The sequence below is a fragment of the Nerophis lumbriciformis genome, linkage group LG03 (assembly GCF_033978685.3).
Source record: "Nerophis lumbriciformis linkage group LG03, RoL_Nlum_v2.1, whole genome shotgun sequence".
Classification (NCBI taxonomy): Eukaryota; Metazoa; Chordata; class Actinopteri; order Syngnathiformes; family Syngnathidae; genus Nerophis; species Nerophis lumbriciformis.
Genome location: NC_084550.2, coordinates 59,180,001 through 59,207,686, shown reverse-complemented (window position 1 = coordinate 59,207,686; position 27,686 = coordinate 59,180,001). Strand labels below are relative to the sequence as shown.

General features: G+C 40.3%; 3 protein-coding genes and 1 long non-coding RNA gene across 4 annotated transcripts in view; 1 reads left to right on the top strand and 3 right to left on the bottom strand.

Annotated features, from left to right (window-relative positions):
• Positions 1-217: 217 nt before the first annotated feature.
• Positions 218-7,816, bottom strand: manbal (mannosidase beta like). Its single transcript, XM_061940068.2, has 3 exons — positions 7,555-7,816; positions 5,375-5,543; positions 218-573 (listed from the first exon to the last, which is right to left on the bottom strand). Exons 2-3 carry the CDS (start codon positions 5,522-5,524, stop codon positions 463-465), a joined length of 261 nt encoding a protein of 86 aa, XP_061796052.1. The 5' UTR covers positions 5,525-5,543; positions 7,555-7,816; the 3' UTR covers positions 218-462.
• LOC133587561 (uncharacterized) lies at positions 7,768-17,918 on the top strand. Its single transcript, XR_009814198.2, has 3 exons — positions 7,768-7,863; positions 13,423-13,585; positions 17,795-17,918. It is a non-coding gene; the product is annotated as an uncharacterized lncRNA (long non-coding RNA).
• On the bottom strand, positions 11,073-19,725 carry LOC133587543 (nuclear factor of activated T-cells, cytoplasmic 2-like). The gene is made up of 10 exons (XM_061940056.2): positions 19,594-19,725; positions 16,696-17,545; positions 16,452-16,623; positions 15,876-16,078; positions 15,177-15,349; positions 14,961-15,101; positions 14,346-14,401; positions 14,132-14,267; positions 13,413-14,033; positions 11,073-11,208 (listed from the first exon to the last, which is right to left on the bottom strand). Exons 1-10 carry the CDS (start codon positions 19,685-19,687, stop codon positions 11,135-11,137), a joined length of 2,520 nt encoding a protein of 839 aa, XP_061796040.2. The 5' UTR covers positions 19,688-19,725; the 3' UTR covers positions 11,073-11,134.
• A 4,885-nt stretch (positions 19,726-24,610) lies between these two features.
• cyp24a1 (cytochrome P450, family 24, subfamily A, polypeptide 1) overlaps positions 24,611-27,686 on the bottom strand; it is a 16,862-nt gene continuing 13,786 nt past the window's right edge. Inside the window, exons 11-12 of the mRNA XM_061940045.2 lie at positions 25,075-25,186; positions 24,611-24,996 (exon numbers count right to left, since the gene is read on the bottom strand). Of these exons, the coding sequence (XP_061796029.2) occupies positions 25,076-25,186 (111 nt within the window). The 3' untranslated portion in view covers positions 24,611-24,996; position 25,075. The remainder of the gene's footprint in view (positions 24,997-25,074; positions 25,187-27,686) is intronic.

The following is a 27,686-nucleotide window of genomic DNA, read 5'->3' as shown; positions in this document are numbered from 1 at the left end:
ATTGAAAAGCTTAATGTGGCCCCCGGGCCTTAATTTGCCCAGGTCTGATATACAGTATAGCCTACAAAACACAATGGTTCCCCTAAAGGTGTCCTCTGAAGGGTGCAGCACCTGCATTGGGACACGGCTGTTATGAAAGGACAGGATATTGCAACATCGTAGAAAAACCACCACATGAAATGAGCAATAATGTTATCCAAGACAGAGACACGGTGGCTTATGACAACAATGTATTTATTTGCAAAGTTCCATCCATTGTAAGGAGCGTAAGGCAGGGTACACCCTGGACAAGTGGCCACCTCATCGCAGGGCCAACACAGAAAGACAGACAAGCATCCAGTTGATACAAACAAATGCTATTATAGGACCGTGATGGTTAGTGTTTGATGATACTAATAAGCAATACTGGCTAAAATATGACGAGTTGACAACTGTACATAGTAACGACACATAGACACACATTTATCGCTTCTTCTTGCTTTCTTTCTTTGATTTCGGTCGAATTTGAGGCACTGGTCCTTTAGGTTTCTTTGTCTGCTCGGCCACCTTACCGTTAGTGGACTCGCTCTCCTCCTACAAAAGAAAAAAGGGAAGAAAGCATCAGTCAAGTGTCCTCTCACTGAAATTACAGCTGGTAGAAGGTAAACAAATACAATCCTACCAAAATAGTTGCATTGAAAAATGCCTCAAAAGTCTTAGAAAAATGTGGAGTTTGAATAGATATGACAGCAATTATTTTTGGCAGCCCTTTAGGGGGCGCTCACAGCCCAACAATAGGCTCCGGCCCTATGGTTAAGAAACACTGTTCTACATGGCATGTTATACGCATACATAAATAATTCATACATACATATACATACATACATACATATATATATACACATACATATACATATATATATATATATATATATATATATATATATATATATATATATATATAGAGAGAGAGATATATACACACATACATAAATACATATACACACAATCACATACACATACATTATGTTATGTACTTAACAAAAAAATGTAAAATAACTCAAAACAAGTTTTATATTCTAGTTTCTTCAAAATAGCCACCCTTTGCTCTGAGGTCCGAGAGCCAGCTCCAGCTCGTGGTGTCCAAGACGAGACTTAAAACCAGGTCGGCCCTAAGATCTGGAACACTCTGCCCCTCCATGTTCGAACTGCTCCCACAGTGGAGTGTTTTAAGTCTCGTCTTAAGACCCACTTTTATTCTCTGGCTTTTAACACTACGTGAGTTGTGTGGTCCTCTGTTGTCCTCTGTGTTTTTAAAATGTTGCTTTCTATTTACTGTTTTAATTGGTTTTACCCTTTGAAATTGTTTTTAATCATATTTATTTTATATTGTTTTTAATTGTGTTTAATATTGTTGTGCAGCACTTTGGAAACATTTTGTTGTTTAAATGTGCTATATAAATAAAGTGGATTGGATTGGATTGATTATATTTTTGCACACTCTTGGCATTCTCTCGATGAGCTTCAAGAGGTAGTCACATGGAATGGTTTTCACTTCACAGGTGTGCTTGAAGCTCATCGAGAGAATGACAAGAGTGTGCAAAGCAGTAATCAGAGCAAAGGGTGGCTATTTTGAAGAAACTAGAATGAAGAAACTATAAATGAACACATGTGGAGTTATGTACTTAACAAAAAAAGGTGAAATAACTGAAAACATGTTTTGTATTCTAGTTTCTTCAAAATAGCCACCCTTTGCTCTGATTATATTTTTGCACACTCTTGGCATTCTCTCGATGAGCTTCAAGAGGTAGTCACATGGAATGGTTTTCACTTCACAGGTGTGCTTGAAGCTCATGGAGAGAATGCCAAGAGTGTGCAAAGCAGTAATTAGAGCAAAGGGTGGCTATTTTGAAGAAGCTAGAATATAAAACATGTTTTCAGTTATTTCACCTTTTTTTTTGTTAAGTACATAACTCCACATGTGTTCATTCATAGTTTTGATGCCTTCAGTGACAATCTACAATGTAAATAGTCACGAAAATAAAGAAAACGCATTAAATGAGAAGGTGTGTCCAAAATTTTGGCCTGTACTGTATAATGTCAAATGTTTGGGAGGGTTAAAATATTTGTATGATTGTTAGGTAGAGGAGACATGGACATCAGCGTGACTCTACGTTAGCGTTATTTTTCAACTCACTTATGTTAAAAACTTGCGCAATGTACCTAACATGTAAGCAAATACACTACAGTACACACGTCCTTCAACAATCGCTATTTCTTCAGAATCCAAGTACCGTATTTTTCGGAGTACAAGTCGCACCTGCCGAAAATGCATAATAAAAAAGAAAAAAAACATATATAAGTCGCACTGGAGCCCACCAAACTATGAAAAAAACTGTGACTTATAGTCCGAAAAATACGGTATATATTTCTATTCACATATTATATATAGCCCATTATTTGTACACTATTGACTAGTGATGCACCAAATATTTGGCCGCCGAAAAAAGAAACAGAGCTTCCGAAACCGGATGCTGTGACGACATATCCACTTCCGGTGGCGAGACGCGTTTTTTCCTGCGCACACGAATGACGTAGCTCGACCAAAGATGGCGTAAAAGTCACAAACAGGTTGCATTGCCGTTTCGACGGCAGTCACTTTTGAAAAGACCAGAATCACATCCTGATGTGGCCCGAATCTGATGCCAAAAGATCAGATTTAAAGCAATTTAGAGCGTTTAGACTTGCAAAAATATCCGATTCGTGTCACTTGAGAGCAAATAAATCAGATTTGGTGTCCTGTGTAAACAGAGCCATAATTATATAATTGGAAACCAGTTCTCCCATCGATCGATATCAACTAAGCATGTGAAGGAACTTAAGTACTTGAATGCACCACAGTTATGTGCTACCAATATGCCAAATGTAGTTATGTGCAATACCACTATTTTTCTTTTTAAGTTAAAGTTAAAGTACCAATGATTGTCACACACACACTAGGTGTGGTGAAATTTGTCCTCTGCATTTGACCCATCCCGTTGTTCACCCCCTGGGAGGTGAGGGGAGCAGTGGGCAGCAGCGGTGCCGCGCCCGGGAATCATTTTTGGTGATTTAACCCCCAATTCCAATCCTTGATGCTGAGTGCCAAGCAGGGAGGTAATGGGTCCCATTTTTATAGTCTTTGGTATGACTCGGCCGGGGTTTGAACTCACGACCTACCGATCTCAGGGCGGACACTCTACCCACTAGGCCACTGAGTAGGTGGTGATCTGTTATCGAGTACATTTCAGGCTGGTATCGGCTATACCGAGCCGATACAGACACTTTGTGCAAATATACCTAATATGTTTGCTAAAATTAAAAATTTGGTGTATTTTGAATAACAACATGTCTCATAGCATAAATAATACAAGACATAGGTATTTATTTCAAACTCTGAAGTACTGTACGTTGAGATAGTGACAAGTATAACAATATAGTCTAGCTAACACAACAGAAAGGACACAATCATAACAAAGAACACAGAAATGGTGTTTCACACCATTAAAAACTAAATTATTAAAATAATAAAAGCAACAAAATAAATGATGATAAATAAACTACCAATAGCATAAAAAACAATTCAGTTATATATGAACATGTTAATGTGAAAATACTGAACATGTAAACAAAAGTTTAGTTACTTTTTTTACACTGTGTTACTGTAAATGATATACATTATCTTAAATAACTAAAGTATAGATATTTTGATTTGAAAATCGATATTACAGCATATATATCTGGTATCGGCGGAATCGATATTTAAGTATCACTCTGCACATCACTGGCAAAGTTTGACATAACTTTCTCTGACACTGCCACAGGCAAATGCTACAGTTGGATCTACATAAATGCGTAATGGTGAGGTTTGATGACGTTATGACATCGGAGTTCCGTGCACTTAACGCTCACCACGAACAGGTGGAATAAAATCTTTTTTTTTTTTTTTTTTTTTTGCAAGGTTCGGTGTAGGTCGTCTCATTTTTAAAGGGGAACATTATCACAATTTCAGAAGGGTTAAAACCATTAAAAATCAGTTCCCAGTGGCTTATTTTACTTTTCAAAGTTTTTTTCAAAATGTTACCCATCACGCAATATCCCTAAAAAAAGCTTCAAAGTGCCTGATTTTAACCATCGTTATATACACCCGTCCATTTTCCTGTGACGTCACATAGTGAAGCCAACACAAACAAACATGGCGGAAAGAACAGCAAGATATAGCGACATTAGCTCGGATTCAGACTCAGATTTCAGCGGCTTAAGCGATTCAACAGATTACGCATGTATTGAAACGGATGGTTGTAGTGTGGAGGCAGGTAGCGAAAACGAAATTGAAGAAGAAACTGAAGCTATTGAGCCATATCGGTTTCAACTGTATGCAAGCGAAACCGACGAAAACGACACGACAGCCAGCGACACGGGAGAAAGCGAGGACGAATTCGGCGATCGCCTTCTAACCAACGATTGGTATGTGTTTGTTTGGCATTAAAGGAAACTAACAACTATGAACTAGGTTTACAGCATATGAAATACATTTGGCAACAACATGCACTTTGAGAGTGCAGACAGCCCATTTCAGGCGCGCTAAGAACATATATTTTTCCACGATTTCACTCAGGTTAACCATACCTAAATAGACACAAAATACGGCATTACACAAGACTACCCGAATGTACTCGAATGATTGAAAAAAATAAATGTTTTTAAGCTAAATTATTGGTAAACACAGTTTATGTATAATAATTTACGTAAAACCGCGAGTAAAGAATAAAGTTTTCATCAATTAATATATTCTGTAGACATACCCTCATCCGCTCTCTTTTCCTGAAAGCTGATCTGTCCAGTTTTGGAGTTGATTGCAGCATCTGCTTTGAGTGTCGCAGGATATCCACACATTCTTGCCATCTCTGTCGTAGCATAGCTTTCGTCGGTAAAGTGTGCGGAACAAACGACTGACCATTTCGTCGGCTTTCCCCACACCCTCGTATTTTGAACATATTTTGTCTAATTTCTTGCCACTGGTGCAACTTGAATCCATCCCTGTTCATGTTGTTACACCCTCCGACAACACACCGACGAAAGTGAGAAAATGGCGGATTGCTTCCCGATGTGACGTCACGTTGTGACGTCATGGCTCCGAGAGCGAATAATAGAAAGGCGTTTAATTCGCCAAAATTCACCCATTTAGAGTTCGGAAATCGGTTAAAAAAAAAAGGTATTTTTTTCTGCAACATCAAGGTATATATTGACGCTTAGTCTGGTGATAATGTTCCCCTTTAAGTATCGGAAACTTTTGGTAGTCCCATAAGCTTCACTAAAACTAACAGGTTATTACAACAAAGAACTACGTCCCTACCTTTTCATGCCCTTTGGGGGTTGGGACAATTATGGCCAGGATGCAGACCAGCTGGAAGATGGCGCCAAGAAACAGCCCGTACCGCAGTAGGCTCTCTAAAAAAGTCGGCTCTGGGACTTCAGGAGGAGACAGGTCCAGATCTGCCGACATATTTGCTCCCTTCAGCAACCTAAGGAACAAAAAAGGATAATGATCCCCACACATACGACTAAACTAAGATGCATGCTAGATCACATTAGTGTGCCGTGAGATATTGTCTGGTGCGCCGTTGGAAACTATGCAACTTCACTTAATTGGTCCAAAAAATATTATTTGCAGATCAATAATTATAATCTGCAAATAATGTGCCGTTGTCTAGTGTCTGTGCTGTGTATAGAGCTTGACAGGGTAACCATGTAAAACTCCATATCAGTAGGTGGCAGCAGGTACTTCATTGCGTCGAGGATGGTTTGTCGTGATCCCAATATGCAGAGCACGGTGGGAGACGGCGTGCAGGTAAAAAGGTCTGTAACGCTTAAACCAAAAATGAACAAAAGAGAAAGGAAAAGGCAATGAAGCATAGGGATGGCTATGCAAAACAAAACTAAGACTGAACTGGCTACAAAGTAAACAAAAACAGAATGCTGGACGACAGCAAAGACTTACAGTGTGTAGAGCAGAGACGGCATCCACAAAGTACATCCGTACAAGACATGACAATCAACAATGTTCCGACAAAGAAGGAAAGTGTCCGCACAACTGAAATAGTCTTGTTTGCCAATAGAAAGCAGGTCAGGCAATAGCACTCAAAGGAAGGCGTTAAGCTGCTACAGGAAAACACCAACAAAACAGGAAGGGCCACCAAAATAACAGCGCAAGACAGGAACTAAAACACTACATACAGAAAAACAACAACAAACGCAAAAATAAAGCACGACAGCCTGGTGGAGTTTCATTTTTTTACGTTTTCTGCTGGTGGTGTGCCTCCGTATTTTTTTATTGAAAAAAATGTGCCTTTGCTCAAAAAAAAAGGTTGAAAAACACTGTGCTAGATGAGTCTTTTTCAACCTTTTTTGAGCGAAGGCACATTTTTTGCGGTGAAAAAATCCGGAGGCACACCACCAGCAGAAATCATTAAAAAACTAAACTCAGTTGACAGTAAAAAGTCGTTGTCGCAATTGTTGGATATGACTTTAAACCATAACCAAGCATGCATCAATATAGCTCTTGTCTCAAAGTAGGTGTACTGTCACCACCTGTCACATCACCCCCTGACTTATTCGGACTTTTGTGGTGTTTCCTGTGTGTAGTGTTTTAGTTCTTGTCTTGCGCTCCAATTTTGGTGCCATTTTCTCTTTTTTTTTGGTATTTTCCTGTAGCAGTTTCATGTCTTACTTTGAGCGATATTTCCCGCATCTACTTTGTTTTAGCAATCAAGAATATTTCCGTTGTTTTTATCCTTGTTTGTGGGGACATTGTTGATTGTCATGTCATGTTCGGATGTACTTTGTGGACGCTGTCTATGCTCCACAGTAAGTCTTTGCTGTCGTCCAGCATTCTGTTTTTGTTTACTTTGTAGCCATCAGTTTTCTGCATAGCCTTCCCTAAGCTTCAATGCCTTTTCTTAGGGCCACTCACCTTTTGTTTATTTTTTGTTTAAGCATTAGACACCTTTTTACCTGCACGCTACCTCCCGCTGTTTCCGACATCAATCGATACATTTTCTACCGCTTATCCCTTTACAAAGCAATTAGCTACCGGCTGCCACCTACTGATATGGAAGAGTATTACACGGTTACTCTGCCGAGCTCTAGACAGCACCGACACACAACAACAACACATCATTTGCAGACTATAATTACTGGTTTGCAAAACATATATTTAACCCAGATGAAATTAGATAATCTTCCACGGCACACCAATGTGCTTGATAATACACATGTACCATGTGCAGGAGGCTACTGCAAATAATAGTATGATGGAGTGTGGCTAAGTGTTTGTAAAATGCACATCTACATTAGCACATACAGCATAATTACAGAGCAACAAAAAAAATACTCAACGCCTTTACATGTATGTTATTTTGTTATTGCTAGTTTCCAACGCTACCAGCAGTTCCCTGAACGCATCAGGGCATTGTAGCTTAAATGGCTAAAAACAGCTCAACGTGGCACTGAATATAAGTAAAAAAACGGGCTTACCAGAAGCGAAAATACAGATGAGCGTTAAGAAACTTTAATTGTAGTCAAACTTGGAATTATTACAACCAGTAGAATATGAGTCAATGTTGTAAAAAATGGCTCCACAGAAGAAAATAAGGCATATGTATCCTTCTTTTGACGTAGCGGCGGACCAGTGGAGAACTGGACCTTACCGGAAGTGAGGTTTTAATTTTTTGACGTACATCCGGTTCCGGCTTGGTGGCGCTGGTGTTCGTGACTTTGCAAATGTCGTCCTCTAACGTTCGATTTTGAACATGGCAGTTATTTTTCCTCATTTCTCCTACGTGTGTAAGTCGTATTATAATTTAAACAGTTTATCATTTGAAGTCACATGAGACAATTGTTGATTATGTGTTTTATTTGCTTATATTTTGATACATTATATAGACAAAGGAGCCCTGCTAGCTCACTTGGCTCTAATTGGAAGCCTTAGCAAACACTAAAATATTTCATCTTTATCAAACACTTAGCCAGAATAAACCCACTTGGGCTGAATTTATTTCCAAAATGATACAGTTACTGACTAATATCATTGAACTATGTTTCCAAAAAACATGTTAATGTTGAAATGCATTTCTAATTCTTCTGCCAAAGATGGAAGAGATGGTCAAGCGTACATATTAATTCACACATTTAAATACAACCATTTGAAAACATGAGTATTCCACGTACAGGCCTAACAAAATATATTAGCCATGTTTTTATTGTTGTGACTCCTTCACATGGTCACATTGTGTAAATAAAGCCCCAAAACATGTGAGGTGCTATACTTTTCAGAATTAAATCTTCGGTGTCGGCCCCAAATTAAATCATTTTTAGTTCCTATGTTGGGCGCTTAAACAGACTCTAAAGCAGTGGTTCTTAACCTGGGTTCGATGGAACCCTAGGGGTTTGGTGAGTCGGCCTCAGGGGATCGGCGGAGGTCAAGACACACCCGACTCATCGTGTAAATAAAACTTTTCCCTATCGGCGTATTACGGATACGACAACAGCAGAAATCACACTGATTTGCAGGTGTGTAATTTGTTGTGAGTTTATGCACTGTGTTGGTTTTGTTCTTTGAACAAGGTGATGTTCATGCACGGTTCATTTTGTGCACCAGTATAAAAACATGGTAACACTTTAGTATGCGGAACATATTCACCATTAATTAGTTGCTTATTAACATGCAAATTAGTAACATATTGGCTCTTAACTAGTCATTATTAAGTACTTATTAATGCCTTATTCGGCATGGCCTTATTATAACCCTAACCCTCTAACCCTAACCCTAACCAAATAACTCTAAGTCTTTATTACTTAGAATATGTTCCCCTAGTGTCCAAATAACTCTAAATTAAGTCTTTGTTACTTAGAATATGTTGCCCATACTAAAGTGTTACCAAAAACATATAACTTTGTCTTGAATTTTAAAAAAACAAACAAATTATTTTTCACTAAAGAAGGGTTTGGTGAATGGGCATATGAAACTGGTGGGGTACCTCCAACAAGGTTAAGAAACACTGCTCTAAAGTGATCAGAAAATAAAGGAAAATGAGCTTCAGAAAATTATTATTATATATTTTAAAACCCATGATCAAGGTCAGTGGTCCCCAAAATACGACCCGCGGGCCGGATCCAGCCCGCCAGCTTCCAAAATCCGGCCGACGGAAAGTTCACAGTTAAAATTTTTTAATACAATTATTATTATTTATGTATAATTATTATTATTATTATTATTTTTAAAACTGTACTTTCTAATCCATTTTGTACCGCTTGTTACTCTCGGTGTCTCCTAGCCGCTCAGACAAATCACATTGTCTAAAAATGCATTTTCACATCGATAACGTGACATCATAGCGCTCAGAATATATACGTATATATATATATATATATATATATATATATATATATAGTCAAGGTTTCTGTGGCTTATACATTATACAGTGCTCAATACTGGGGTAGAGCAGGTTTCCCTGCTCATCGCATAAAATCACCTGACGAGCAGGGAAACCTGCGAAAAAAGCTTGTACCTATATCATCCCTACAAGCCTGTTTCGCAGGTTTCCCTGCTCATCGAATAAAATCGCCTGACGAGCAGGGAAACCTGCGAAAAAGGCTAGTAGGGATGATATAGGTCATGAAAAAACACAGAGGCTATATCATCCCTACAAGCCTGTTTCGCAGGTTTCCCTGCTCATCGAATAAAATCGCCCGACGAGCAGGGAAACCTGCGAAAAAGGCTTGTAGGGATGATATAGGTCATGAAAAAACACAGAGGCTATATCATCCCTACAAGCCTGTTTCGCAGGTTTCCCTGCTCGTCAGGCGATTTTATTCGATGAGGGGCTAGGAGACACCGACAGTAACAAGCGGTAGAAAATGGATTAGAAAGGACGGATTAAAAAATAATAATAATTTTTGAAAAAAACTATTTTTTTTTAACTTGGGACTCCCCGCGGGACATTTTTTGGGAGAGAATATTGAGAAAAATTAAATAATTTAATTGCTTTATCGATTTTTGAAAATTCACAATTTAGAATGGGGATTCAGATGTCGAATAAAATCCCCTGACGAGCAGGGAAACCTGCGAAACAGGCTTGCAGGGATGATATAGCCTCTGTGTTTTTTCCTGACCTAACGTATATATATACACAGCCCGGCCCCCGGCCAAATTTTTTTAACCCAATGCGGGCCCCGACTCAAAAAGTTTGGGGACCCCTGCTCCAGACTGTCTATTAGGGGTTCATAAAAAAATCGATTCACACCTGAATTACGATTCTCAATTGTGAATTTTTAAAAAATCGATAAATCAATTAAATTGTTTAATTTTTCTCAATATTCTCTCCAAAAAAATGTCTCGCGGGAAGTCCCAAGTAAAAAAAACAAAAACGTTTAAAATTGTATTTATTATTATGCTTTAATCCTTCCTTTCTAATCCATTTGCTACTGCTTGTTACTCTCAGTGTCTCCTAGCCGCTCATCGAATAAAATCGCCTGACGAGCAGGAAAACCTGCGAAACAGGCTTGTAGGGATGATTTTGCTTTTGTTTTTTCCTGACCTTTATCATCCCTACTAGCCTTTTTCGCAGGTTTCCCTGCTCTTCAGGCGATTTTATTCGATGAGCAGGGAAACCTGCGAAACAGGCTTGTAGGGATGATATAGGTACATGCTTTTTTCGCAGGTTTCCCTGCTCGTCAGGCGATTTTATGCGATGAGCAGGGAAACCTGCGAAACAGGCTGGTAGAGATGATATCGCCTCTGTGTTTCGATAACGTGTATATATATATATATATATATATATATATATATATATATATATATATATATATACATATTTATATATATATATATATATATATATATATATTCATCCATCCATTTTCTACCGCTTGTCCCTTTCGGGGTCGCGGGGGGGGGGGGGGGGGGGGGGGGGGTAGGGGGTGGGGGGGGGGGCATTCGGGCGATATGCGATATATATATATATATATATATATATATATATATACATTTTTTAACCCAATGTGGGGACCCCTGATCTAGGTGATCAATTGGATCTGGTGATGTACAGGTACATCCTCAGAGTGCAGGACGATGCGGGCCTTCAGCGTCATTGTGATGATCTCTCAGGTCTCTTCGTATGATGTCATTCACTGCAAACAGAAAATGAACAACTTTAGGCTATTAAACCAACAAACACAAATGATTATGCAGCATCCCGTCGCTGCTTTTTGAGTAATGTACACTATACAGCATTTACTTATGTTTTCAATCTGCAGTTCTGTTAACGCCCACTAGATGTCAGTATTCCATTTCTTTAGTTCTTGTATTTCATGTTGCATACATTTCTAGTATTCATATTTATGTTTTGCAAAGAACATACTTTTTTAAGAACCACAGTGGCATTTTTGGGATTGATTTAAAAAAAAAGACATGCCTTGACTTGACTTTGATTCACACACACTAAAAAGCTTGCTATATTTGCCACCGGTTTGACTCTTTTATTTGCATATTTGGCTACCTATTTCTGTGCCACCAGGTCAGGTAGCAAACATTTTTGGTCCACGAAACAAAGGCGAAAACGCTGGACAAATAGGGATATTTGAATTAAATTATTTAAATTTCACAATTTGATAATGCTCCAGACATCTCTGCATTAAGCATGTGTCGACAAGTAAAAGAGTGTGTGCAAGTGAGACCGGAAAGTGGATAAAAAAGTGCCTCAAAGCAAACCACAAGGGTTTGCAAGCAACCAATGTGTGCCCGTGTGCATTTGCAGACCAGACCACAAGAATCAAACGCTCCAGTTATCTTTAGATGTGTTGCTTGAGCTGTCTTTTGCATTGGATGTACTCCATTTTTGAAATTGTGGCTACGGTTTAAAGGCTTAATCCTGTTGTGTTCTTTAAATGTAAGACAATTGGAACCACACAGACTGCACAATACTTCTTTAAATGCTGATTCTTAGGATCAAAAACAGATTCTAGTGCAGGAGTCTAAAACACAAAGCTCATAAGCTCCAGTGACACCTCCAGAAATGTTTCATTGGGGTGGGCTGATGGGGCCACTTTAAATCTTGGGGTGGCACACCAAAACTATAAACCATAATGTCAGATCTTTATTCCACTGTATTAGTAAACCGACCTGTAGAAAGCTATCAGAAAGACTTAAGGAAACGCCTACTGATATGTTTTGGTTTATTGTGTAGTCTTGTTTTACTAAAGAACATTCTGACTCATTTACCTACCGGTAGTCTTCTTCGTCTTCTTTCTTAACTTATTTTGATATTGTTGAGCTGTCCGAGTGAGCTGTCGCGGTTTAAGCGCGCAAAAGCGTCAGGAAGGATGGGGTGCAGTACAGACATCTAAACCAGAGGCGCCATGTTTGGTACCTAGGACGTGGGAGGCATGCAACTGAGTCATTCTGATATTAGTCAAGTCCTAAATATAGTTCTAAATATACTCCAGACCATAAACTTACAATAAAACATGCTGTCATTTTGTCAAAGTAGTATCTAAAACAATAATTTTGGGGAAATTTTTCGGCCGTTTTTGATGCACTCCACCGCTACAATCATGCAGTGTTTAGTGACCAGCGGTTATCCAAATCTCTACCGCCAGCGAAATGTACTTCAGAAAACACACAACAACCATCAATAAATGTTTTGTCCTTATTTTGCCAACATCCTTATTAGCTTTGAACCAACAATTTGGAGGCACACAATTTTTCTTACAATTTATAGGCCAATATTAAATTTCTGTGTCTTATCAAAAATTCTGGAATCTCTTGTTTGTGATTAGTTGAAAGCGTACCTTAAGTAAAATAAAATGATTTCTAAATATCAATCAGGCTTCAGAAAAAGCACAACACTACTACTACTACAATGAGGGTGATTAATGACATCATTGTAGTGCTTGATAAAAAGCAGTACTGTGCCTCACTTTTTGTTTGTCTCTTCAAAGCTTTTGACACTGTCGACCACGCTATTTTAAAACGCAGGCTGTTTCTCATTGGAATGCCAGAACATACGGTCGCTTAATTTTCAAATTATTCAGAAAACAGCGCCCAATGTATTAAATACGAGGGCCTTTGTTCGGAATGTGTCACTGTTCATAAGGGGGTGCTACAGGGATCTGTTTTGGGGCCCCTCTTATTTATCTTTAAACTTTAAACAACACTTTAAATGTCATCGGTCATACAAATAAAACACAAATAGCTCACCTCCCATTTCTTTTTGTTAAAGTAGCATTAATAATAGTGAAAGTTGGAGACACCTGTTTTTGTTTGCAGTCGTTACTGCTTATTTTGGGAATAGTGAGAGTTAAATATTTCCTTTTTGAAAATTGCTAATACTCACCGTCTTCCAGGTAGACACAGCTGAGGTCCTCCTGTTTGATGGCGAGTCGCTCCGGAGTCAGAGCCTCTCGGTTGGGTCCGACCTTGCCCGTCTGGATTGGAGCCTTCTCACAAATGTCACTTTGGACCAATCTCAAAGGTGGCGACTTTCCCAGGGACTGCACTACGTGCACGGTACTTTGATGTCTTGTCGATGAATATGCCTTGAATGCGTGGTTGACCTCAGGACCTTTACATAGTTTGTCTTGAGGTTTTTTAACAGCGACACCCTGATGGAGCGGGACTACTAAGGCATGGATGTTGGCAGGGTTTGACGCTGTAAGCAAGCCACCATAGAGTACAGCAGCACAGTTGTTATCGTAAAGTTGGTTGGTAGGGTGGTAGAGAAGCTCTGTGGTGTTGATTAGATTACCAGCTCTTGACTGGTAGAATAAGGGCTGGAAATCCGGCTGATCCTCATCTTTGTTTAAGAAGCGTATTGGAGAAACACCGATGGCTTGAAGTTTGCTCTGGTGCTCCGGCCAATGAAAGAGCGACTTCACTGACGTGCCAGACTGAGGTTGGATGTCTGAGTAAGCACACGGATTCATCTGCCTCTCATCCAGTGGCTCTGCTTTAATGGCTTGGATACAAAAAGGAAAGGTGCTCAGACACTGGAAAGGATGAATTATCTACGGACAATATTTCACTCCATCACATTGAGGACAGAAGATGGATTACCACTTATCATGGGGGTATAGATGAAGTGCTGGGGCTCACTGCGCTTCTTTCTCCCATTGATGACATAGAAGTTGACTTTGGCTGCGTGGCAAATAGTACGGTCTCGATACGGAGGAACCTCAACCACTAGTACTTTCTGAAAAGGGTAACGTAACAACAGCAGTTACAACTTGTCATGCCCATGAAATATATCGCTGCAAACCGCTGCACTCACAGCATGGGAATTTTCTCGGTTCACAGTTGCCTCCACTTCCCAGATTTGCAGGCCATCTGAAAGTGGTGGTACATACTGTAAAAATGTAATGTTTGCATCGTATTTTATTTACAAACGGTAGTTTTTTGTGTGTTTATTTGCTTTTTGTTACTGATTACTAACCTGCTGTCTCTATTTATATCCAAGTCTATCTTACCACATCCTGTTGACTGAAAAGCTAAACTATGCAACCATGAAGCTGTTGTGTAGTAGACTGTAACCGTTCTTTCTCACAAGCAGAGTGTACAGTAGTATTAGATTTCAACACTCTTCATGTTAAAATACACACACAACATATTAGACTAGATATACATATATACCCCCAACTCTAATCAACTGCAAAAATATAGAAAAAGTTTGTGCAAAATGTTGTTACAAGGGTGATATGTAAGCAGTTTTCTTTTAGGTAAACCACTTAGTGGCACCAAAATGAATGTTTTAATGAGCTTTAGTGGTTTAATGTGTACCAAAAAGTCTGGCTAGATGAGTAGACATGTACTTTCTCTTATTGATAGTGTCAAACAGAGGCGTTTATCCCTTCATTCAAGTGATGAACTATTGCAATAAATGTCTCACCTCGTGTCTTCTCTGAGAACATCACCCTGGAGTCGCAGGTAAAGTTCTGCCCAGTCAAGAACATTATTTGTCCACCGAGTACAGAGCATCTGTCCAAGTTCTGCTTATTGACTAATGGGATCTCCTGAGCAGAATGCTGAGCTGGACAAACAAAACAACTGTTAATTAATAAGAACTGTATGGAAATCCTTGACGGCTCCTGGTCTACATTCTTACAGCATTCAATGGGCACTGAGGCCACCTGAAGAGACACCAACTGGCCTCCGGGTTGCGGTAAATGGACACGAAACACCAAGCGAACCCGGGTGTTCTTGCGTCCCATGTTCGTCTCGCCATTCCTCAGCTCAATGTCTACATTCCTCAGCTTCAAGATCCCTACGCAGTCAATCCTAGGGGGTTGTAACAAAGCCTTGACCTAGATCTTGATCTTGGCTATTCTGTGCCAGATTAGTATTACAACTCAATTAAAACCTGAAATACTATGAAGAATGTTTGTTGCATTTTGACTGCTGACAGAACACATTTCATGTGATTTGTGATCAGCCCTCCGTCAGTTGGTAACAACTATGGATATCGCGGCATAGAATTGGTCAGTTTCTGGTGCCGCCATTGCTAGAACAGGATCAGCTGTGGCTGTAGAGCTCAATTCGTGACCTTCATTCTCTGCCCAATCTGATGCAGGTGTGGGTGGTTTCATATAGGGCCAATACAATTATGTACTCGTATAATACACCTGGAGGCTTGCTGACAGGTCTTTCTTGGAAAAAAACATACTGGTACATTGGAATTGGTGCATGTTTTGTTTCCAACAGCAGCAACATTAAAATAAAATGCTATTACAGACAGAACATACTTTAGAACTAGAAGCAATTAGAAGAACCGCAAGAAACATTACGGTCCGTGTTGGCTACTTACACCGCTCTCATATTGTTATTTGGTTGGAGTGGGATTTCCAACACTTTGGTCCCATTGACCTTCCTTTCCGTGCTGGGTGTGGTAACGGTCTTGCCAGTGATGCGGTGGACCTGGTAGAAGGCGTGGGGTTTCAGCAGCCTCTCGTCGGCTGTCCCGATGAAGACATGCAGCCCCAGCGGAGCTGTCCCTTGATAACCGTGGAGCTAGCAGGCACAACAAAAGCGGACTGAAAACTCTTAATTACTTGCAACAACTCAAATAAATGAACCTCCTAGTGGGGATGTCTTTCCACAGGCATGACAAGTGCTAGGAAAAAAAGCAGCAGCAGTTCATTTATTTAATTGCCGGATCAGTCAATAAAGCTAATTTGTATTTTTTTATTCCTACTGGGTGTTTCAACAGCCATGTCATGATCATGGACCTTGTGAGAAGCACTGCTAATTTTAATTCACATGTGTTGTATAAATAATATATTTATGCACACGTACAGTTTGCTTCTGCTTATATCAATGGGTAGGACAGACAAGAAGTGAGGGCAAACTGTCTTATCTCACTCGAGTTGATAAAGCCAAGTACCTGAACTTCTGGGTGTCCACCACTGGATGTCTTGACAGGTCCGCGGCTGCCCTCGGTCTCATAGTGGGCTCTGTGGTGAGATCTCGGCTGGTGCTGGATCACTAGCTCGTACTGACTGGACTTACTGGGCAATGCCCACTCTAGAGAGGGGAGTGGGACTAAGGAAAGGCCTCTTGAGGAAAAAGAGATAATTTAACATTAGGACAGAAGAAAATAATGATAACAGACCAAAGTGATTACATACCTAAATGATCCAAGGGGGACTGGTTGAGAAGACCATGAAGTTGGGACTACACAGAAGTTTCCAGACGTGACCACTGCTCCTCCCCTCTCACACTCGTCCCTATACACGCAATCTAACCTGAGGTTTTCCCCATGGGCTATATTCACCACTTCTTCCAGGCCTTTTCTAGAGATCTGCGTTTGGGTCTGAAACACGCCTTGAACCTGCCTTTGAGAAGGATGGTAGGAACCCAGCAGTTCATAAGCCAAAGGGATAGGACTGGGACTTCGGGAGCGTTGTTTGACTGGAGAGGCACCCTGACAGGTGAATATCTGGTCATAGGTGCGCTTGCCCTGTGGTGAGACAGAGCGGGAGCGGCGCTGGACCTGTGGTGAGCGGGTGCATTGGTACTGAGGCAGGAGGAAGGGCTCATCGGTAAAGCTGTTACCTCCAGAGGCTCCTGGTAAGGAGTGGGTGGAAGAAGTGTGGATACCCTGGATGTAAGGACAGAGGTCTAGGGTGGACAACTCTGTGGCACGTGTGCCTTTATTGTGGGGAGAAATGCTTGGCGAGGCTGATGGAGAGCATCCTTCTGCTACCCAACCGGTGGAGGAGTTACTACTGGCAGGGCTTGCAGTTTCCCGGTAGGCCCCGAGAACTTTGGTGCCAAGGCTCTGCTCCAGGGCCTGAGAGCTGAAGGAATCCCCTGATGGAGTGATCTCAATCCTGGGGCTAGGAGCTGGGATAATCCCAGTTGTTGTGGCCAAGCCCATGGAGTAAAACACCATCTCAGATGATGAGCTTTCTTTAGCAGGACTATCCTTAACGAATGTTGCGTTGACCCCAAGTACTGGGGGGCGCTCGCCATTTTCTGTCAATACAACCAAAGGTGGATTAAACGATCTGGTGGTGAAGATCACCATTTGAAAACTGAGTTTTATTTGTGTATTATTAAGGCAGACTACTTCTTTGCTCGTTGAGATGTACAAATAGATGAACAAATTGTGGGTGTAGGACCATTTCATTGAACACATACTGACTGAAACTGTGAAACTGTGAAATCCTCACTAAAACCCACTACCTTTGTTTGTATTCTATTTTGTGTTTCATCATGTTAAAGGTATGCAATGAGGTGGCGATTTGTCGAGGGTGTACCCCGCCTACTGCCCGAATGCAGCTGATATAGGCTCCAGCACCCCCCGCCACACCGAGAAGGGACAAGCGGTAGAAAATGGATGGATGGATCGTGTTAAAGGTAAATGACACATTTTTTTAGATGGCCACTCTACTGTACCTTCAACCTGACCAAAGACATTCCACTTGCACTTTATGGAGGTCAAAACTTTTAAAAACTTTTTTTTAATGCTGCACTGCTGTCAGCGTAAAGTAAAACTAAAGAAGACACCTCTTACTGTGTCCATGCATTTTTATCCACTCACTAAAATGATCGTTTCCATTGGAAAATGCATCCTCATTCGTTCAAAGAGTAAAAACCTGATATACAGTCGTGGTCAAACGTTTACATACACTTGTAAAGAACATAATGTCATGGCTGTCTTGAGTTTCCAATCATTTCTACAACTCTTATTTTTTTGTGATAGAGTGATTGGAGCACATACTTGTTGGTCACAAAAAACATTCATGAAGTTTGGTTCTTTTATGAATTTATTATGGGTCTACTGAAAATGTGAGCAAATCTGCTGGGTCAAAAGTGTACATACAGCAATTTTAATATTTGGTTACATGTCCCTTGGCAAGTTTCACTGCAATAAGGTGCTTTTGGAAGCCATCCACAAGCTCCTGGCAAGCTTCTGGTTGAATTTTTGGCCACTCCTCTTGTCCTAAAGAATCTGGAGGTAATCCTCCTTTTGCATTGTCCCATTTACTCTCTGTAAAGCACCAGTTCCATTGGCAGCAAAACAGGCCCAGAGCATAATACTACCACCACCATGCTTGATGGTAGGTATGGTGTTCCTGGGATTAAAGGCCTTATCTTTTCTCCTCCACACATATTGCTGGGTATTGTGGCCAAACAGCTCAAGTTTTTGTTTCATCTGACCACAGAACTTTCCTCCAGAAGGTCTTATCTTTGTCCATGTAATGTCAGATGAAACAAAAATGTTGCTTTTTGACTACAATAACCAGCAATATATTTGGAGGAGAAAAGGTGAGGTCTTTAATCCCAGGAACACTAATCCTACTGTCAAATGTGGTGATGTTAGTATTATGCTCTGGGCCTGTTTTGCTGCCAATGGAACTGGTGCTTTACAGAGAATAAATGGGACAATGAAAAAGGAGGATTACCTCCAAATTCTTCAGGACAACCTAAAATCATCAGCCCGTAGGTTGGGTCTTGGGCGGAGTTGGGTGTTCCAACAGGACAATGACCCCAAACACACGTCAAAAGTGGTAAAGGAATGGCTAAATCAGGCTAAAATTAAGGTTTTAGAATGGCCTTCCCAAAGACCTGACTTAAACGTGTGGACAATGCTGAAGAAACAAGTCCATGTGAGAAAACCAACACATTTAGCTGAACTGCACCAATTTTGTCAAGAGGAGTGGTCAAAAATTCAACCAGAAGCTTGTGGATGGCTACCAAAAGCGCCTTATTGCAGTGAAACTTGCCAAGGGACATGTAACCAAATATTAACATTGCTGTATGTATACTTTTGACCCAGCACATTTGCTCACATTTTCAGTAGACACAAAATAAATTCATAAAAGAACCAAACTTCATGAATGTTTTTTGTGACCAACAAGTATGTGCTCCAATCACTTTATCACAAAAAAATAAGAGTTGTAGAAGTTATTGGAAACTCAAGACAGCCATGACATTATGTTCTTTACAAGTGTATGTACACTTTTGACCATGACTGTATTTGTTTTCATTTTAGTAGGGAAGATATGAAAGATACACACCTTGGATGAAACTATCAGAGAAGTCATCCTCTGGCGGGTTATAAAGAAACAGATCTGCAAAATCCAACTCCTCCTGACTGATGTCAGACGTCATCTCCCCCTCTGTGATTATTTTGTTGGACCAATTTCTAAGTAAACGTGTCGACTGCAAGAAACGACAGTTTGGGATCTGTAGTTTAAGGGAGGCGCTCGTATCAAAACCACAACCACGAGTAAAAAAACACTTCCTGATGACAACCTGACTTTGTGAGTGGGAGTGAGCACAATGCACTCTATTTTTGTTTGTGTTTAATTTTCAATGTTGGAAAATTTTTATTGTTGTTATTTTGAGTTTTATACGTGATTGATGAGGCTGTCACCCTTAAATGTAGTCCAGAATGTAGTATGTGAAAGGATGATAAATACTCCATTAGCCGAGCAATATTATATATCACCACTAGAGGGTAGTGTTGCACAACTTCTTTCCTCTGTGTGATCACTGTGGATGGATGGACATTCTTAGGCATACAGTCATGGTCAAAAGTTTACATACACTTGTAAAGAACATAATGTCATGGCTGTCTTGAGTTTCCAATCATTTCTACAACTCTTATTGTTTTGTGATAGAGTGATTGGAGCACATACTTGTTGGTCACAAAAAACATTCATGAAGTTTGGTTCTTTTAGGAATTTATTATGGGTCTACTGAAAATGTGAGCAAATCTGCTGGGTCAAAAGTATACATACAGCAATGTTAATATTTGCTTACATTTGGCAAGTTTCACTGCAATAAGGCGCTTTTGGTAGCCATCCACAAGCTTCTGCTTGAGTTTTTGACCACTCCTCTTGACAACATTGGTGCAGTTAAGCCAAATTGGTTGGTTTTCTGACATGGACTTGTTTCTTCAGCATTGTCCATGCGTTTAGGTCAGGACCTTGGGAGTGCCATTTTAAAACCTTCATTCTAGCCTGATTTAACCATTCCTTTAGTGAAGTGAATTATATTTATATAGCGCTTTTCTCTAGTGACTCAAAGCGCTTTACATAGTGAAACCCAATATCTAAGTTACATTTAAACCAGTGTGGGTGGCACTGGGAGCAGGTGGGTAAAGTGTCTTGCCCAAGGACACAACGGCAGTGACTAGGATGGCGGAAGTGGGAATCGAACCTGCAACCCTCAAGTTGCTGGCACGGCCGCTCTACCAACCGAGCTATGCCGCCCCACTTTTGGCGTGTGTTTGGGGTCATTGTCCTGTTGGAACACCCAACTGCGCCCAAGAACCAACCTCCGGGCTGATGATTTTAGGTTGTCCTGTCCGGGAATGGTCAAAAATTCAACCAGAAGCTTGCCAGAAGCTTGTGGATGGCCACCAAAAGCACCTTATTGCAGTGAAACTTGCAAACATATTGCTGGTTATTGTTGCCAAAAAGCTATTTTTTTGTTTCATCTGACATCACATAGACAAAGGTAAGACCTTCTGGAGGAAAGTTCTGTGGTCAGATGAAACAAAACTTGAGCTGTTTGGCCACAATACCCAGCAATATGTTCGGGGGAGAAAAGGTGAGGCCTTTAATCCCAGGAACACCATACCTACCGTCAAGCATGGTGGTGGTAGTATTATGCTCTGGGCCTGTTTTGCTGCCAATGGAACTGGTGCTTTACAGAGAGTAAATGGGACAATGACAAAGGAGGATTACCTCCAGATTATTCAGGACAACCTAAAATCATCAGCCCGGAGGTTGGGTCTTGGGCGCAGTTGGGTGTTCCAACAGGACAATGACCCCAAACACACGTCAAAAATGGTAAAGGAATGGCTAAATCAGGCTAAAATTAAAGTTTTAGAATGGTCTTCCCAAAGTCCTGACTTAAACGTGTGGACAATGCTGAAGAAACAAGTCCATGTCAAAAAAAACAACACATTTAGCTGAACTGCACCAACCTTATTGCAGTGAAACTTGCCAAGGGACTTGTAAGCAAATATTAATATTGCTGTATGTATACTTTTCACCCAGCAGATTTGGTCACATTTTCAGTAGACCCATAATAAATTTGAAAAAGAGCCAAACTTCATGAACTTTGACCATGACTGTAAGTAATATTACAGTGAATCACAGTAGTGTGGATGACAAACCATTATTTGCGTGTTTATGATCATAAAATGAGAATATATATGATAGCACACATTCGCTACAGTGTTTTAGGCTACTTTACTTGGACGTTAATGCCATTAAGATAATAATGTACACAGTACTGTATACAGGTGAAACTCAAAAAAGTTTAATTTCTTGCTAAAGATCATTCATGTCAGCGATTCAACTTAAAAAAATTTCCTATGTGATAAAATGATGAAAACCCGATTTTTTTCCGAGATTTTCAAGTTGAAGTGCTCAAAATCTGTAAATCGTAGTCACCAAAATGATATCAAAAGGCTTGAAATATCTTGGAAAATGAAACCAAAAAATTGAGTAGTTGGTTAATTAATGAACACTGATTGGTTAATTGAAAAAAATTAAATAAAATCAACATAAAACATTTTTTATTAAATTTGTTCATTGTCGTCAATTAATACATTTCCAATTACTCAATTTTTCATTTAATCTTCCAATTAATTTTCCAATTATTACCCAATTGGTAATTGTCTGTCAGACCCAGAAGAGCTCATTGGTCAACGCCCACAATGATTAATTATTCATGTTCCTATTCCCACCCATCCCAGCCTAGGAATTACGATGGTACACTTACCAACTTTAGCCTCGGCACACAGGAGGAGCTAACCCCCGAGGTTACCCTTGACTTTTGGATCATAGACTATTTATTTATTATTACCCATACTTACCTTTTTAACTATAAGTTAATTAACCCACTACCACTTAGCTTTACTCTGTGTGGGGGAGGTGAAACACCCCCACATTGTCCGGCGTCCCCACTCCTGCATTCTTTGGCTTGGCAAGCCGATCGACCTGACTGGGATTGAACCCAGCACCCTTTGATTGGGAGCTAGCTGTTTAACCATTCAGCTATTCTTGGTCTTCTTGAGGTAAGATTTGGGGCCCCAATGACATATTTATTTGAGAAGCTGTCTCAGAAAATTATGATATAAAACAGTAACTCCCCCAGCTGGAACTTTCCTAGTCACAGCTCGACCATGACTCGGATTAGAACGTAGTAACCTTTGATTGGGAGCTAGCTTCTATAACCACTCGGCTATCCTTTGTCTGCCAATTCAGAGTTTTCGGGCCCCAATGACATAACCTGTCCTAGTAAACTAGGATATAAAACAGCAACTCTTCCAGTTGGAGCTTTCCTAGTCACTGCACAACATGACGTGAATTTGAAACCAATCCCTTTTGAGTGAGAGTTAGCTGCCTTTACCACTCAGCTATCATTGGTCTGCTGGAGCCAAGATTTCGGGCCCCAATGACATATTTAATTGAGAAACTGTCTCAGTAAACTATGATACAAAAAAGTAACTCCTCCAGCCGGAGTTTACCCAGTCACTGCTCGGCCACGACTGGGATTTGACACCAGTCCTCTTTGATTGGAAGCTAGCTGCTTTAACCACTCAGCTACCCTTGGTTGGCTGAATATCCGATTTTTGTGCCCCTATGACATATTTAAATGAGAACCAGTCTCAGTTAACTACAAATGGACGTGTAGAAAAACACTGACTCTTTTGGCTGGAGCCTTGTAACCTGACCGGGATTCGTAACCAGAATCGAATCGTGGGACACCCAAAGATTCACAGCCCTAATAAAAACCCTTGTAACCGTTGTAACCTTCAAAGCCTCTAAAACAACGTCAAAACCCTCTAGCAACGTTTTATATACACACTGCAAGTATATATATAATGTAGTAACAGACACCTTCATAATAACATGTAATATGTACAATATCTACTGTATTTTGATCATTTTAATCAATGCTGGGACTGATTTCTTCAGCGCATTGATTTCTGTTTCCATAGCAACGCACATCTGACTTCTGGCAACAAATGTGTGTTCCTACTTACGAAAACAAAGGCCAGTGTTTTCTAATCACAGACATAGAAGACGACTATTTCTGGACAAATGAGGATTCACAATCGGAACTTTTTGAAGCTGAACATACTGAGGATGAACTGCCGCTTCTAGAAGCGAGCACGAAAAGAAGAGTGAAACGTTGGCGCAGACGGAAGCCGAGAGAGTGAGGTGAAAGTGACTTGACGCTGTGAATGTAGAACTTGGAGCCAAACTATTTTGACATAAATGGAGTGCTTACCAAAATAAACCGGACAAAAACTTTCACCGGACAACTGTCCGTCGAGTGACACACATTTTCATGTGTGTTATAACAACTACAGTGCATACACTGTCTGGCTAGCTGTGTACAAACAAAACTGTACTGTTGAGTGTTCATGTTTATCAGTCAGTACAGATTGGTGTTCTATCGCAGTGTTGTGCATTACAAACTCAAACACGTTTCTTGTTGTCGTAGAAGCTAGCTTATCTCTTGCTGTAGTTAGCTTTTTACGGCTAACACCGTAGCATGCCGATGTGTTAGTACGCTAGAAAAAGAGTTCCTCGGCGTTCGCTCTTACAATAACAATGTGGCTACAGTTTGGTTATAATACAGGTTATGGAATGTAAATGAAGTATTGTTGACGTTTTTGAACGCATTTTTAACGTGATTAAGAGTTAGAATAGATTGTTCCCATTAGCTGCATTGCTAGCCACCAAGAACGAGACGATTTTTACAAGTTAGAATGCAAAAAAACAAAACCTTTTGTCTTTTTGTCGCTCTTGATGATTGTGAACGATTGGCAAAATTCCCCAAAAAACTGCAGTTCTCCTTTAAAAGGATTAAATGTGCTTCCCCGTAAATATTTGTTAGTTATTAGATGAAATATTTATGCATCTTATCCTAAATTAACATGCATCGATCAGAATATAGAATAATTGTAGTCAGGCAAACAAACAATTGCAATATTTAGTTTCAAAAAGGACTTTAGACTTTAATACGGAGAGAAGGTATCAATATGAAAAAAAATAAGCAAGTGTCTTTATTTCATGTATTTGTTTATTTCTGGGAATAAAATAGGCCTCTAGGTAAAACCATGTACACAATTGCACTTTTATATACACAATGAAAATGAACACAACATATACAGTTTATACTTGGACATCTACATACAGGACGTAATGCGATTTAATGACAGCTGCCTACGCTCAATTTGTACACAACAACTAGTATTTTGGTCATTGAACAGTTTTTAAGTCATATACTTTTTAAATAAGTTTGAGGTATTTCTGGCATGATTACACAAAGAGCAGTAATGCTTGTGTTGGTTCTATTTACAGAGCAGCAATAGAGGGAGTCAGTGGTCCATCCAGGCAGGGCCACAGCAACAGAGGTACCATCTTTCCAGTCCGGAGGACTACGGAAGCCTGGAAGGGAAAATGAGAGTTAAGTAAAAAAAAAAAAGGAAGGAACTCCTCGGCAAAGTGGGGGCCTTCGTATTTCACCTCATCTCCTGTTGAAGGCCACCGGGAGTTCTCTGTTGGGGATCAATAATCCCGAGTGGATCACGTCCAGCGGGTCGCTGTCCGTCGCCTCGATCTCAAAGTCTCGGACCAGCTGAGGGAGAGACCAAACAAGTGTCAGGTCGAAGGATGTTGAGACACAAGTCTGAAGTCGTGGAGTTTGCTTCAGCTCAGCATGACAAGGTGATGTTTGTGAAGCTAAACTGCAAAGATGGCGAGGCCATAGCAGGTGAGAAGCAAATTTAACATTTTTAGGTCCTAAATTGACCATTTTCCAGCTTAAAATGGCCAAAAAATGTAAACAATTAATACTACCATAGTATTAGTAGTAGTAGTAGTAGTCATTCCTACTTTGCGGAAATGTATTTAGTGCGGTCATGTCCGGAACCAATTAACAGCGATTTTATGTGGCCTGCCACATTATTTAAAGTACCCTGCCACATCATTCAATTATGGCCCACCACGTTATTCAATGTGGCCTGCAACATCATTTAATGTGGTCTGCCGCAAGATTTAATGTGGTCCACTCCCGTCGTTTATAGTGGTCCACCACTTCATTTATGTGGTCCGCCACATCATTTAAGGTGGTCCACCACATCATTTAATGTGGTGTGGAACATCATTTTTTGTGGTCTGCCGCAAGATTTAAAGTGGTCCACCATATAATTTATAGTGGTCCACCACATTATTTATGTGGTCCACCACATCATTTAACGTGACGCACAACATCATTTAATGTGATGTGGAACATAATTTTTTGTGGTCTGCCACAAGATTTAAAGTGGTCCACCATATAATTTATAGTGGTCCGCCACATCATTTAACATGATTTTCCACGTCATTCAAGTGGGTCACCACCTTAATCAATGTGGCCTGCAACATCATTTAATGTGGTCTGCCGCAAGATTTAATGTGGTCCACTCCCGTCGTTTATAGTGGTCCACCACTTCATTTATGTGGGCCGCCACATCATTTAAGGTGGTCCACCACATCATTTAATGTGGTCTGCAACATCAGTTTTTGTGGTCTGCCGCAAGATTTAAAGTGGTCCACCATATAATTTATAGTGATCCACCACATTATCTATGTGGTCCGCCACATCATTTAAGTGGTCCGCCACATCATTTAACGTGATCCACCACATCAATTAATGTGGTCCACCACAGAATTTAACATGATCCACCACATCATTTAATGTGGTCTGCAACATCATTCAATGTGGTCTGCCGCAAGATTTAAAGTGGTCCAGCATATAATTTATAGTGGTCCACCACATTATTTATGTGGTCCGCCACATCATTTAAGTGGTCCGCCACGTCATTTAAGGTGGTCCACCACATCATTTAACGTAATGCACCACATCATTTAATGTGGTCTGCAACATAATTTTTTGTGGTCTGTCGCAAGATTTAAAGTGGTCCACCATATAATTTATAGTGGTCCACCACATTATTTATGTGGTCCGCCACATCATTTAAGTGGTCCGCCACATCATTTAACGTGAGCTACCACATCAATTAATGTGGTCCACCACAGAATTTAACGTGATCCACCACATAAGTTAATGTGGTCTTTCACATCATTTAATGTGGTCTTTCACATCATTTAATGAAGGCCAACACATCATTTGAGTGGCCCGCCAAATAATTTATTGTGGTCCTCCGCATCATTCAAGGTGGCAAACCCACATTGTTCAATGTGGCCTGAAACATTATTCAATGTGGTCTTCCACATCATTTAATGTGGTCTGTCGCAAGAATTAACGTGATCCACCACGCAATTAGAATTGGTCCACCAAATAATCTAATGGGGTCTTCCACATCATTCAAAGTGGCCCACTACATTATTCACTGTGGCCCGAAACGCCATTTAACGTAGTCTTCCACGTCAATTAAAAATGGCCTACTACATTATTCACTGTGGTCAGCCACGTTATTCAGTGTGGCCTGCACTGTCATTCAAAGTGGTCCACCACATCATTTTATGTGGTCCGCCACAACATTTAACGTAATCTTCTACGTCATTCAAGTGGGTCATCACCTCAATCAATGTGGTCTGCAACCTCTTTTTATGCGGTCTGCCGCAAGATTTAATGTGGCCCACCACTTCATTTAAGTGGTCTTTCACATGATTTAAAGTGGTCTTTCACATTATTCAATGTGGCTGGTAACGTCGTTCAATGTGTTCTGCCATATCATTCAAAGTAGTCTTCCACATCATTTAATGTGGTCTTCCACATCATTTAAAATTGATCCACTACATTATTCACTGTGGTTGGCCATATAATTAAATTGGCCTCCAACGTCATTCAAAGTGTTCCGCCACATCGTTTTATGTGGTCCGCCACATCATTAAACGTAATCTTCTACGTCATTCAAGTGGGTCATCACCTCAATCAATGTGGCCTGCAACGTCATTCATTGTGGTCCACCACATCATTTAAGTGGCCCACCATGTCATTCAATGTGGTCTGCAACCTCATTTTATGTAGTCGGCCGCAAGATTTATTGTGGTCCCCCACGTCCTTTAAGTGGTCCGCCACATCATTTATTGTGGTCTTTCACATGATTTAAATGTGGCCGGTAACGTCGTTC